This window comes from Corvus kubaryi, unplaced genomic scaffold, assembly GCF_017639235.1.
Source record: "Corvus kubaryi isolate FWS band 111438036 unplaced genomic scaffold, C.kubaryi_AGA036_p1.0 37396, whole genome shotgun sequence".
Classification (NCBI taxonomy): domain Eukaryota; kingdom Metazoa; phylum Chordata; class Aves; order Passeriformes; family Corvidae; genus Corvus; species Corvus kubaryi.
In genome coordinates, this window is record NW_024581135.1 from 8,257,588 (window position 1) to 8,272,646 (window position 15,059).

General features: G+C 41.9%; 1 protein-coding gene across 2 annotated transcripts in view; it reads right to left on the minus strand.

Moving 5' to 3' along the window:
- The window catches only part of CCDC93 (coiled-coil domain containing 93), a 63,502-nt gene that overhangs the window by 24,121 nt on the left and 24,322 nt on the right, over positions 1-15,059 (minus strand). The window contains exons 1-6 of one of the 2 annotated variants that reach the window (XM_042041169.1): positions 11,952-12,167; positions 10,807-10,920; positions 9,015-9,109; positions 6,396-6,507; positions 3,870-3,968; positions 2,741-2,797 (exon numbers count right to left, since the gene is read on the minus strand). In XM_042041169.1, coding sequence (XP_041897103.1) covers positions 2,741-2,797; positions 3,870-3,968; positions 6,396-6,507; positions 9,015-9,109; positions 10,807-10,920; positions 11,952-11,993 — 519 coding nt within the window. In that variant the 5' untranslated portion in view covers positions 11,994-12,167. Of the gene's footprint in view, positions 1-2,740; positions 2,798-3,869; positions 3,969-6,395; positions 6,508-9,014; positions 9,110-10,806; positions 10,921-11,951; positions 12,168-15,059 lie in introns of those variants that run through there. The other variant, XM_042041170.1, reaches the window with a different exon arrangement.

Consider the following 15,059-nt stretch of genomic DNA (forward strand, 5'->3'; position numbering starts at 1 on the left):
AGGTGACCTGTGGGAACTCAGAGTGCAGACAGTATTTCTCTGCCTGTTTTGAAGAATTTTACCCCCTGAACAACACTGGTTTTGACCTGCGCCCTTGAAAAAAACTTCCTACTCTTAGAGAAGAACTAGAAACTACACTAGTGTAAATTAGGTGATAGACTACTATGTAAGATTGTCACAGGGTGAAAAATTTAGAGGTTTTGGGTTTGTTAATGTAGTAAATAGATAAAAGCAAAAAACATCAAAATGGAGGATTGTTGTAATTCTCCAAACCTCCTTCTTCTTCTTCTACTACTCCATATTCTGCAGTAAAAGTAGTTTGGGATGATTGGACAAAGAATTCCACAGTTCCTGTCCTTGTTACTGAATAATTGGCAGAAAAGTAAAAATAATGTACGTTTTCAGTAACCATTGGTTGATTTACCTTTAAAAAGGCTGTGTAATCTTGATAATTCAGCTTTCTCCTGTATTCTCTGCTCTGTGCTACGTCTGGATCACACCAGTGACTCTTTTCCTCTGATAAGACTTAAACAACTATCAAGAAGCAGCGAAGGCTGGGAGTCCCTGTTTGTGTCTCAAACTCCTGGCAAGGACTTTAAAAACTCTCTCCCATCAGGAGAGGTTTGATTATGGCACGATCTGTGTCAGTGACCTGCAAAGGAGCCTTCATCTAACAGCCACCTTCTCCTCCTTCCAGTTCCTATGGATAGATGGGAAAGCTTGTGAACATTCTGCCTTGAAAATTCATTCTGTGTGTTCTTCTAGACTGCACTCATGCCTTAATGCCTTAAGAGGTCTCATGAACTAATCTTTCATTAAGAAGATCAGGTGCCAGCTGTAGAAGACATGATCCTAACAGAGCTCATACATTTAGGGAAAAGGTATTTGGCTAATGATACCCTGAGCAATGATGAACAAAGGTAAAAACTTCATGCACCTATAAACTAGAGATCTGTGAGACAGAGTAGAAGACAGAATACAAATTAATAGAACATGAACACTAAGCCCTGAAAACTTCTGATTCTCAGTAACCAAAGGGAACCCTTCATCGCTGTTAATCAAGTATCTTCTTTATTTTTTTAATTATTTTAACATTTAAATTTACTGAAAATTTTAGGTACTGGTGTCCCATAACAGCATTGTGATTATTTTGTTTCTCTCTTCAGTGACAAGATCAAGATCAGCCACTTGGATAGAGAACCTTTAGTGCTATTTAAGGACAGTGCAGGTAAAGGGCACACTTGAAAAATTAGGACAATTATTCTGAAATTGAAAATAAGCAGAACCCCAATGAATTTCAAGTGGTACTTGATAGAATACATATTTGTAATTTGCTTTCTCACACAGGTTTGCATTGTCTCTCAGTTTAAAGGGCTATACAGGTGGATAAATGATGCAATGATACCTATGTTCAGGGGGAGCTAACTTCTAAAACAGAAAATATGTCTCACTGGAAAGGCAAGCGTTTCTAGTTGGAGTAAAAGACTCACCGTAAGTCTGCTAATAATTAAAAAGCTCAATCAAATCATGGGGAACAATACTTTAGAGACTGTAATTGAAATTTCCAAAGCAAGGACAATTATTCAAACATTAACAAAGGAGTTACGCTTGTCATTACCTGGAGACTTGCCTTGCAATGTTGTTCTATAAACACATGCTGTAATTCAACCACATATATTAGGCTCAGTAGCACTCAGGTCATTTGCACAGAACAGCAGCTCCCTCCCTCCAAAACCTGACAAAGAGTAAGGTGGCTTGACTGGTACACTACACACCCTTTCATATGGCTCCTTACACCAGCACTGAGCACCTCCATCTGTGCATGAGGAGCTCAGGGTGCCTGGCTAGAGCTGTCTGAAAAAGCACTGATTTTCTCAGGAGAGCAGGGTTTCACCATCTGTTGAAGAGCCTTGGAAATGTCCCATTCAAAGCAAACCCAGATTTCTCACCTCTTGTCAAATGCTAGCTTGGAATTTACCAAGATGGTCCAAAAAATCCCCAAAACCCGTAGCGAACTACCGAGAGTCAGAAATGGTGAACTGATGGTCCCAAGCAAAGAGGGAAATTAGAAAGCAAGGACAGAAACTCCAGTGACCAGCCAGGCAGCTGAATTCAAGTATGAGTGAGAGAGCTTACATATTTTATGTGCCACACTCTGTCACATTCATGAACTAGGTTTCAAAAATATATACAAACAGTTTACCCAAGAGTTAGACAATTTGCATGTGAAGAGGGAGAACACAGCTGAGATCGCCTCTCCCAACCAACATCTGCTACTTGAAGAAAACATTTCTGAAGTAGGGTGTGTACTTTCATTGCTAATTACAAGAAGTTAAAAAGTCAGGTTTTGAAATGAAGGTAATTGAGATCATCATCATATTAACTAATTTCAAGACAAATAGAACAACTGCTGATAGCTTTAAATACATTTCAGTGTGCTGAGTGTTTAATAGTCTGTAAGCTACCTTGTGACTTTTGTTTGATAGTGTGGAACTCCACACAGTCTGTGCAGGCAGTTGATATGGTTTATCTACTCATACAATGCACACCTAAAAGGTTTTCAATCTAATATATTGGCATTCGAGACCTGTTCTAAGAATGAAACTCAACATGTAACTTAATTGGGATCTTCTCATGAGAAAACCCAGGATTGGCTGCATAAAACAGAATTAACCACCTCCATTTCATTAGTAAAATCACTTGCTTCTTCATCATAGAAAAAGAAATCTAACATACTTACAAAGATATCAGTAACCGTTTTGATCACCTTCTCTTTTCTTTGCATGAATTCATCATCCTGAAAGACATTAGTGGAGGTAATTAAAAATACCAGGAATGGAGATTAAATCTCAAACATTCTAACTGTTCTGTGAAACAAAGCTGTCAAATACTTTCTGAGCTGCCCAGTGATTTGGTGAAATGTTAGTGATTTGCTGTAACACAGAAAAGTACCTGCTTCTGCCATCAGATGGTAGGTAGGTCATTAAAACTGTGTCCAGATCAGCAGCCCTTCTGCTCTCTGCTTAGGCAGTACCTGACACAAATGCAATCCCAGCCCACTACTGGGCTCTCCAATCTTTACTACACTTTTAAGAAATGAAGCTGAGATAGACTTGATATGGAAAAGAGAAGCTTCCTGTAACTGTTATTTTAGTTTTTAAGCATTAACAATAATAATTAAAAAAAAATCAAAATCAAAACCACGCCAAGTTAATAAATCTGTCTATCCCAATACTAGGGACATCTACCTTTAATCCTGTTACTAAGAGACAAAACTTGGGTTCTACATGTTAAACATGGAATTGCCTTGTGATATGTATGAACAGAATTGATGGCTTTGCACTACAGGCACATATCCAAGGTCATTCAATCTCTCCTCCTCTACCAAGGAAACTTCGTATCATTGCTGAAGAACAGTTCAGTTTTTGAATGAACTTTTTTACAAATCTAGTTTTCAAGAACAAGTTTTGGGGTTTGGATACAGAGAGACAATAGCTGCCTTTCAGCACTCTGAAAGAAACCCTAAATTATAGAGCATAAACAGTATATTAAGTCTCAGTTAGCTACATCAGCTTCTCCACAGCATGCTGGGTGTTTCTGAACAGCTAGAATGACAAAAAAATACCAAATATTGCAGAAAAACTAAGGCAATCATTAAGCAAAAGTTAACCAGAATCTACAAAATTTCTGTCACAATAATGCTTAAACTTTTTCCCAGATGAATTTGTACAGGATTCCTTTAGGACTGATTCATAAAACGATTGCAAAAGCAACTCTGGTAAAGCGTGCAGATTTCAGAGCTGTGGGGCTGGTACTGCAATTGAGTACTTGACATACTATCACAGAAACAAGAACTGTCTTGATCTTACCTCTGGCAGTCTGTGAGTTTTTTGAAACTGTGATATAGAGTAAGAACGGACATAATCTCCCATTTCTTCCCTTGTTTCTATTGCACGCTTTACCAGCCACTGAAAAAAAAATTGTACCAGCTGAAAACAGAAGAATAATAGCAGCAAACACCAAACTACTGCATAATTTTTAATACATTATAAAAGCTAAAAGCACATTTTAAGCACAGAAACAAGATGTGATTTATTTGTAAACATGGAAAATCTTTGCCCTAATCCTAACAAAATGTGTCAGCATTTGCTACTTTATAAACGTCACATTTCTTCTTCTGTGCATATGTTTCCTCTGTGAAATTCTCCTATTATAGATCACTCACTGGTTTAAAAAACTACAGCTCCACCATGAAAAGACGTATCTTCAAGCCTATGAAATGTTCATGAAGAACCACATGCCTATGCAAGAAAAAAGACTTCTTCTGACATTTATAAGACCACACAAAAAGCCACAAAATATTGAAGTACATTTTAAACAATGCTGGAGAAGATAAATCTTGCAGGCTGTTGACAGCCTGTGCAGGAGGTCACAGAAGAGATGAGATCAATCGTGGGATCCAAGTTTGAACCAGCAACTGTTTCCTGTGCTATAACCATGAACCCCTGGAAAGTGAGGGGAACATGATGACAAGAGATGAAAATGCTGACTATTAATTACCAAGCACATCTGAAAACAAGACTGTGTACATACTTTTGCCTCTGATCATAAGCAGAATTTATTAGGAAGAACATTTCTGCCCATTGGTATATCTGTTAGACTTTTTTAAATTTATTTTTTTAAAGTTCTGCTACAGTCTATGGCAGTGAGCCAACTCAGCCTAATTTCTTCCTGTAGGGAAGGATCCATCTGAATTCTTGCACAGTGCAAGAGCTAATGGGACACAATGCCAGGCTGAAGAGCAAGCTTTTGTATTATTTGGAAACTGATTTGAGATCTACAGATAGCAAATAGAATCTTGAGTTTAACAGGGCATTGAATAAAGTGCCATTATCAAATACATAATTCCTACGTGGTGTAGTCAGCATTTCATATTTTGCATGGTCTTTTTCAGAACACAGTATACTGGTGACACCAATAAGTTTTCCTTGAAGTCTGATGAGGATCCTGCAGTATGTGGAGCAGGCAGAACTTCACAGAGATCTGACAGAAAGCCACATTTTTTAAAGAAAGATCCTCTACATACCAAAAACTAAGCCCATCAAAAAAGAACGTCATTGCCAAGTAGGGGTCAGCTCTACCACTACTGGCCAGCTACAAATACCAAGACTCACTGCTCTCGGGGAAACCCAGAAGTACATTTCCTCCCTGTTTCTCATTGCCAGAGGCAATATCCCAAGCCAGGATTTGGGATAAAGCAGGTGAGAGAAAAGAATACCTAGTGCTATAGTTTTTACAGCAGGAGCAATATATTTCCTGTGAAAGAAGCCTTGTGTTTGATAAATGTAACCATTCACTGCCATCAAGTGACCAGGGCAAGAAACTCACCTCGGTTGAATTTTAGTTTTAGGAAATAGAGTTCAGAAGTAAAAACTCACATTAGCAAGATACCAACTTCCCACCTTAGGCAGCATCACCACAGCTTGGAAGCTGTGTAAGAGTAGCACACACCACAGAATGTTTTGTGGGGAGTGCAGTTAAGTGTGGTTTTCCTCAGGAGCTCCTACTAGAAGATAACAGGAAAGAGCACCAGGAAGTTTTCCCCACTTCTTACAAACCAAAATTTAGATTCAATTCTTACTCACTAAATTCCTTCACAGACATGAGGTAAGGAGATATTTAATGGAAAAGAAGCTTCCTTAAGAGTCTTCATTTTGCCTATCTGTCAAAGATACATTTCTGTGTGCAGATGAAAGGAAAATCAAAAAATGATAACAACATGCCAAGGATTCTCAAAATACCACATGTAACTGGAACACATCAAGTGTTAGCTTAAATCTTAATAAACTTGAGAACGATGCACGTGGTGAGTTAGTGGTGCTCAACAAATACCTAGTAAGAGGATCACTTGTCAGAGCACAGTTTTTCAGTGATATGAAATAAGGATGAATTATGCCTAAAGAAATGACCCCAGTGGCTTTTGCCTTATTCATGTCCTTCTGATTCAAGGTCTATCTGCACAACTTACTCCATACGCTTAAACACAGACCTAAGGTATTTGTTCTATTTCCTAGTCTGGCAAAGAGGACTATCAGAGTCCACAACAAGATTAAACTTTGGCTTCTTTAAGCAGCCATTCCACAATAGGCACAATCTGACTCCATGGCAAAGAATTTAGAGTTTGTTTTCTAAATGTGAATCAAGCAATACTTAAAAATTCTATCATCCATAATGTCACTTCATTCTTTAAAAACATTAATTCAAACTACTTCTCTGTGATTATTTATTCCAAAGTTAAATAAAGAGCCAAACAATAATTCAAAGCTTTGTTATATTTTTTATGCAAGTTTTATGGCCTTTTTCAGCAAAGTATCAATACACCATGAAATTATTACCTGAACAACAGGAAATATATGAATGAAATCCAGTCCCTGGATCTGATGTGGTTCCAAACGATGTGGACACTTCATTTTTGGTAACACTGACACAATTTTTTCAGTTAAGGCACTATTATAAAACAACAAAAAGACAGATGTATATATGCTACAATTTTCTTTTGTAAATTACAAATTATTTTTGCAAACACAATAGTTCAAAGATTCCCTCTAGTGGCTTCCACTATATATACTGAAAAGCAATCAAACTATTTACAACACAGCTTTTACAGGTACTATTTATATCATCAGTCTGTGAAGAGGTGATTAAGCCCCACTTACAGGCTCCTACCTTGGAAATTTAACTATTACAGAAAATTTCAGGATCTGCATGTCTGGACAGATGAAATACCCATGTAAGATACACCTACAAACACCTTTGCACGTTTTAGTGTGCACTCAATATGAAGAGACAGTAGCTTTAAGAATAGTTACATTAAGTAAGAGATGTGCACTCCAAGGAAGTCCAGAATCAAATATAAGAACTTAAGACTTTATTTAGCAGAACTCACAGAATATATCCTGATGTTACTCCTGAAACTTTATGAATTTAAATACATACTGCACTTAAAATCTAAATACACAGTACACTTCACATACTTTTCAAGTGACTAAAACTGAATTGGCAGCAATCTCATTCTAGAGCTCAGTAAGAGCTGGTTAAGTGAAAGGATTACCCTTCCACAAGGGATCCCTCTGCAAGAAATTCATCCTGTTTCCACTGAATACCTAATTTTAGGGCAAGAATTTTTTTGGCTACCAATGTTGACAAGTACATTTTTAAAGCAGGTGTCACTACTGAGGATGAAAACTTTACTAGGAAAACCAAAGCTATTTCTCCATGAAGGAAAAAAATTAACTGGTCCAGTATTGACCTCAATGATATTTAATACTGTCCAAAAGGACAACTAAGATCCTGGAAGAACAAAAGGGGATCAAGAGATATGAGACAGTGACCAAAATCTGGGAATAGAGCCTGAAACATTTTACTTCCTGGAGGGAAGTGAAGCACAATCAAAGCCAGGGCAATTAAAACAAAAGCTATTTATCCAATAGATGCAAGATCCTCTCCTAATGTATGTTTCCATGTTTATTTCAGCTCAGTAATTAAATAACAGGACACCTTCACAATGCCTTTGGAATAATAGTGAGAAAACACAGTTTAATTTTTCCTTATCTTGAGAACACCACAGAAGCCCTGAGCCTCTACCAATACAAACATTACATGGACATCAAAACAGCCTATGCTACTGTCATACTGAACACTTTAGATTTACAAATAAATCATTGTTGCTGTTTTGGGAGAGGAGCCTGGTTTTTGTTTTGCCAATTTTGCATCCAGTCAGCTGGAAAAATAACAGAACACTTTGAGAACAACTTAACTATTTCCTACCTGGTTGTTCTTAAGGATAACAAAGATAAAAAACTACCACCACCATCTTCATTCATGGTCTCTACTTAATTCTTTGCAGTCAGCAATGCTTTATGTAGTTAGTTATGTATGATGATTTGAGTGTCTCCAAATGCAATTGCAATACCCACAAATATTTATTTTGAAAAGCCGTGTAAATGCTCCATGACTTTCAAGAAAACAACACAGAAAGATTTCTTTTTAACTACATTGAGTAAACAAGTCTCTTCATGCCACTGTAATTTGTCAGGCTAATCTTATTTCCTGGAAATTTTAATTATGGCTCTTTTATCACAGATACACATAAAGAAATAATGGAGTTTAGAATGTGTTCCCTATCGCAGCAAAAACAATGTCTATAACCTCCCTGGTACAGGAATTAGCTGGCTTATGAGCAAATTCCATGCCTAAGAAATGAATCAAAACAAAATGTTCTCATTGGGTCACCCTGAGAAGGAAATCCTCCTCCTCAGTATGGGGCAGGTAACTATTTTGCCAACAGTGACATGCTTTAAATTCTGTTTGCTGATGCCTACAATTCCAACCCAGAACCATAAAAGGGAGTCAGAGGTTATTTACACAGCAGAACTGCAGACACATGAAACTCAGGGAAGGTCTTCTAATGTTGCATTCCAGCTTCCAGCAGCGTGGTCTCCCTCTGCCCTTTGCTTTGGCCTCTGCATCATCCCCTTGTGCCAGCACAAGCATCTGTGCAGCTGCACAGAGAACCGGATCCAGGAATTCATTCATGTTAAAACTATTTTCTTTTTTTTTTCTTTTGGGGTGTTTTGGGTTTTTTGGGTTTGGTTTTTTTTTTGGGGGGGGGGGTAGGTTTTAACCTGCATCAGCTCCCAATTCAGTTCAGTGTGGAGCCACACAAATGCTTTCAGTGCTTAGTAGGGATATAAGAACATTGCAGCCCAGTGGGAATAGCCCTGCCTTTTCCGAAATAAGCTTCTTTCTGGTTTTAGGATTTGTGGAACTACAGTCTGAGAAACCCAGAAACCCATGCAACGTTTTGTAAACAGGCAGTCCTCAAAAGCAGGAAATTTAAACTAAAACTCTTTCTTAGAAACAGAAAAATAGAAAGTAACTTCCCCCTCCCCACCCACTTTTTATTTTCTAAGAAAAAGAAGAAAAATCCCCCACTTGCCATTTAATCAACTCACATTTTTTGACCAATAGTAGAGTTTTCCTGAAATAATAAATCCACGTCGATATCGAAGCTGCAGGTAGTGATACACCACGTCATGCCTCCCACCACCTGGCAAAGGAGCAACAGCATGGTCAGGGCCACTTTAAACTGAAGAGGTAAACCCAAATACATCTTTGAGGCTTTATTTATTTTAGAAATGACATCTCAGTAATCTCTCCATGCTCAGTATCCTCTCTGCTCTAAGACAGACTGAAATACATGGCATAACCATATCAACTTCATACAATACTACACATAATGCACAGGTACCAGAAGACAGAAACCAGCCTAGCAGTTATTGACAATCTAAATTCCTCTTTTAGCTTTATATATTAGTTTTGAAACAGCTCTCAGATTGAAAAAAGAAAACCAAACAAAAAAAACAATGGATACAAAGCAACAGTATGTTAAATGTCATGACCTCTAAAAAGTGACCATATCAAAATTTTATCAAGGGTCATAATTACTGCAGTCATATATTTACCTCTTTATATACATCTTTGCTACTATTACTTCTTGCTTGCTGACATATGCAACACAAAGTGCTAGACACAGTATCAGCACAGCAATGGAAATCCCCAGCTCTGTAGAAATCTCTATTTCAGGCCCTATTCTGACATACGCATATTTAAACTCCTGAGCCATTTCATCAACTTTACATAAATATTTAAAGACAACTTTTCATAAATATGTGTAAAATAACCTAAATGTATGCAAAGGCAAAGAAGAGAAAAAGGGATTAAAATGCGGAGTAACTTGCCAACATCATGCAGCAAATTAGGACCCCGGGTTTCTAGCAAGGTTTCTGACACATCACCCCTCTCACGCTCCCCGCTGGAACTGATAACCTACATATCCCTTTTGCATTAGCAGCGTGATCGTTTTCAGCAGCAATGCTCATTTCGGTGAGGTTGGGCACTGTCATGAAATGGTAACTTTGCAATCGTATTTAAGTAAGTATAAGTGATTTCTACACATAAATGCAACAATGTTACCTCCTAAGGCAGTCTCCTTGAAACTACTCTCTCTGTGAGCAGACACTCCTGAGCAGCTACTGTTAGCAATACCAAGGAGTTTGAATAAAATAAAATTGCACTGCAAAGTAAGGCTGTGCTATGATCAAAGACAGAGCAGAAAACAGAAGAGTCCATTTCAAGGCTGCTGTAGTTCTGTGTTTTCAAACCCTGGTTCAGGAATTTCTCACAGAGTCAGCACTAAAACAATTCAGAAATCTCTCTTCAACCTGAACTTTGCTCACTCTCAGTATCACACACTTCCTGTCTAGGACAATGAAAGGTTAACAAATATGACATTCTATAGATAAGTAAAAACAACCCCAAAATAATCTCGCCAGGCTAACTGTTCCATTCTTACACAGACACTTCCTCATTTCTCATCGATGTTGTTTTTAAAATTACCATGCTATCTCCACATATCCTAGCTATTCAAACTGCTGTTGAGAGAGGGAGGAAAATTCCCTGTACATAATTCTAACACAGGCCATAACACCCACAATAAAAGCAGACAGCAGTTGGTTTGCATCCAGTTGTCTCCTCTAAAACAGGCCTTGCTGCACAAAATTGTCTTTCAAGACTGAGGAGGTCCTGTCTGTCTGAAACTAGGTCATTTGCAGAATTATTCACACAGGGAAGCCTCACAGGTTGCAAATGTCTCTTATAAAGTCACCTAGAATTGCTAAGCAAACTGGCAAAACATACAAGCCTCATACTTAAAAAAGGCATTGAAAAATATTGTGCTGGCCTCACCTTGTCAAAGGGTGATAACCCCTTGATTCTTGCTCGAAAATATCCAGCAGCCACCAACAGTTCCAAAATTTCAGTCAACTTGATGTTTTGCTCCTCATCTTCTCTTGTTTCAACCTGACAAACAACACAACACTAATTCAGCTTTTCTCATTCATTTGAGGAATGAACGTTTTCTGAACTTAACCTTGGCACAGATCACGTACCAGAGAAAAACCTGTCTTCTATGAGCAACTTGGTTTAATGCTAAAACTGTTCATTTGAAAGACATGAAAGAAACAGGTAACACATTTCTACATGGATTTAACATCACATATTTTCACCCAGCTAAATGCTTTTACTGATCGAACTCCTGGTCCACTGCTTGCCTCCAGCTAGTGAGATTGTCCTACTGCCATAAGGCAGTTAATTTATTCTCCATTTCGCACATTTCATTCAATTTCAGGGTTCATAAAATCACACGCCTCAATTTAACCTCTATCCCAGCCGAAACAGGACACGCTTCTATAATTCTTCTACAAAAACAGGAGGACACGCTCACATGGAATTCCACTTTTTGGGCAATGCAATTTCAAAGCACAGCAGTAACAAAAAGTAAACTGTGACGGGCAGCCCGGACAGCCTCAGTGCTCCGAAGCCTCACCACCACAGCCAGCCCGTCCCAGTGCTTTTGTCCCCACCTTACAGGATGAAACCCCACAGCTCCGGGGATACACATGATTTCCTAGGGGCACAGGGCTCCCGAACACCTCGGCCCTAGGCCGGAGAGACGGTAACAAGGCATCCCCCGAGAGCTACAGGGACCCACCTGCACACCCTTCCCACCTCCAACCCTTTGGGCACTCTCTTCCTCTCCGCTCCCTCCCCAGGGAACCCGGCGAGCCCAGCTTGCAGAGGGGACGCGGGAAGCGGTGGTGCACCGAAGGTGACCCGCACAGCGCTGCCGGCAGCCCCACAGGCCTCCCCGCGCCCCCCGCGCCCAGCCTGCTGCGCAGCACCGACCCCCGCGCTCCCGGCGAGGGCCGGGAACGAGGGGAAGGAGCAGCCGGGGATCCCGGGGACGCCGGTGCAGCGGGGCCGGAGCAAGAGCTGCCGCGGCTCGGCAGCGCCCGGGGGACGGGCGGCTGGGAGAGACGCGGCTCCGGTACCTCCTGCGGGGCCTGGCGCTCCTGTCCCCGCGGGACCCCCATCGCCCTCCGCCGCCGGCCGCGCCGCTGTCACGTCCGCTCCCCGCCGCCGCAGCGCCCCGGCGAAGGGGTGTTCCCAGCCGGCGGCTGCCGGGTTCCCCCGGCCTCGCTCAATGGTTCGCCCGCACCCTTCTTGCGTACAAGCGCATCCGGGCCGTGCCATTCGCGGCCGAGGGGGTGCGGGGAAAGGAGGGCGGCGGCTCATGTGACTGACGGGCTGCGCGGAGCGCAGCGGCCGCGGCCCCGCCCGCGGGCTGCGCCCTTGGGGGCGCCCCCGGGTGCCCCCGTGCCCACGGCCCCGCAGAGCACAGCTCCTCCCCGCCGGCGCCGCGGGCCCCGGGCCATTCCCGTGCGCGGCGTTGCCCTTCTCCCGCCGCTGTTTCCTTCTTTTTTTCCCTTTTGCAAGGGGTCCTGAGGCCTCCAGCCAGCATGGAGGACAAGTTAACTGAGTGCTCTGTGACTGCGAGGCGCCTCACGGCCGCTCATGCTCCACAGGGCGCTGACACTTCTCACTGCCAGCCGTATTTCCTTTGGTGACCGAACAGCTGAAGGGGGGTTTAATTCTGTTTTTTCTCCCCTGCACACAGGTCCCGGAATCACTTAGGTTGGAATCCCAGAATCAATTAGGTTGGAAAAGACCTCTGAAATCACCAGGTCCAAGACTGAACACCACCATGTCAACTGGACCATGGTACCAAGGGCCATTTCTAGGCTTTCCTTAAACACTTCCAGGGACGGTGACTTCACCACTTCCCTAAGAATAGAGCTCCTTCCCCTCGTTCCCGGCCCTCGCCGGGAGCGCGGGGGTCGGTGCCGCGCAGCAGGCTGGGCGCGGGGAGGCCTGTGGGGCTGCCGGCAGCGCTGTGCAGGTCACCTTCGGTGCACCATCGCATTCATTCCAATATCTCATCATGCTTTCTGTGAAGAAACTTTTGCTAATAACCTAAACCACCCCTGGCACAGCTTAAGACTATGTCCTCTCATCCTGTCGCTGGTTTCCTGGGAGAAGAGCCCGACCCCCACCTAGCTGCACCCTCCTCCTTCCAGGGAGTTGCAGAGATTGAAAAAGTCACCCCTGAGCCTCCTCCAGGCTAAACACCCCCCACTCCCTCAGCTGCTGCTCATCAAACAGTCCCATGCTGAGGAACCCCTGCAACAGGTGCTGGCTCTACCTCCCAGCGGAGGGCACATCAGGGGGCCATGTCTGAGCATCCCCTGGTGGGAAGGTGGGCACCTGAATGTGCTGGAGCCTGGCCTCCCATCCTGGGCTTGGCAGCACCGGGCAGACCCTGATGGGTGTGCTGGGGTCTGGATGCTGTGCCCAGGCTGGTTGCCAACACACGTTGGATTCATGAATAAAATCACACCAATGCACAGGGATTTGATGGGCTGAACAGCCTGGTAGCAAACCATGGCAGTATTCATGGGTAGCATTCTTGTTGGCGATGGCTTCAGAAATACCTGACAGGGGTCTCTTTTCAAGTCTATCACAGGTGTTCTGTTTCCAGACTCTTTGCCACATACAGAGTATTAAAAAGAATAACCTTGCACTCAGCTGTGGCTAGAAGCATCTCAAGAAGGTGAAGGAACAGGAGAGCAGTGTTCCCATCCTTTGGACGGCAGCAGAGCATACGTGAGCCAGTCCATTCTGACTGCTGCCCTGACAGAGTGATCAAAACAATAGTAACAATAATAAAAGTAAAAATAGGCCAGACCAGCTCAGGCCTGGTTTAACCACACACCACATCTTAATTAGAGCTGCAGAACACTGTTCCACAGCCCCAGAGGCTAATGTGGTCACCACAGCAATATGGACTGTCTGTGTTTTGTCTGTCTTCTCCTCCCAGAGAACTGTACATCTCTAATTTGATTGCCATGCAGAGGAAGACTGAAGCCAACGAAAAGCAGGGACAAAGAGAAGGGTTGAAACAGGAGAGTGTTAGAAGGGATGTAGACAACCTTCAGACGCACCAGCAAGTACAGGTCATAAGGCAACTGCTGAGAAGAAACATCAACTTGAGAAAAATTTTCCTAAGCCATGATATGGTCATGAAATTCATTTCCAAAGAAATACATTAAAGAAAAAGGAAAAATAAAAAGCCAAAAGTAGTATAAACTAGGGGCTTAAGTAGTAACTGAGTATCAGACAAGGGAGGGAATTAACCTATCCCAGGAAACAGAACTGTTTCTCTGGCTTTTTAAAGCACAGTAATCCAAAGGAAGGAGACAGGGCTAATTAACTCCTATGAACTTTAAAACTCATGCAACTGGCCCCCAAAATCACAAAGCTGGCCTGAAATGATGTAGTTACAGAAATGCAATAGGTTGTTTTAATTTGCTCTATGTCTATGAGACCACAAGGACTGGAAACATTTTTCTCCTTTATAGGCTGGAATTTTCCTTCTGTTGGCATGTAGTTAGGAAAGAAAAAGGAAAGGCACAAAAATACAAAAATCTATGGTCATTACAACTCATCTTGGATCACTTGAACCTCAATACAGTACTTCTCAAAAGCACTGCTTCCCAATACCTAATTGTGATGCAAATTCACTCAGTTACCCAGACAGAGCTGTTGTCCCCTATGACATTTGGATAATCAATCTTCTAAATACCACTTAGGTTTAAGAAGAGTCCCAAGAGGGTTACCATCTAAAAAAGAAAAACCTCCCTTCCTTCAGGTTTTTAGATTTTGTGCTTGCAAATCTCTAGCAGATTCAACTTAGGCTTTGTTTTCCCTTTCCCTACTTCATTTTGATCTGTGAAGGTAAGTGAGCTCTGGTGCTTGGTGCAGCTGCTTTCAACAATCATGTCTTGAATTTCCTTTTTCATTAATCTTGATCCCATGAAGCTGAGCTGAAGAGCTTCATCCTTTTTTCATACAGCCATGTGATTCATTTCGCTGTTCAGCCTGGACTTGCGACACCATCAAACTCAGTCACCACTGAAAATGTAGCAGTAGGTCCCACTGTCTCTTCTAGCACATATTTGTTTCTTTTTGTAATAAGAATAAAAATGTGTGATGGAGTTGTAACAGCAACAGGAAGGGTTCCACTCTTTGTAGAGCAGACA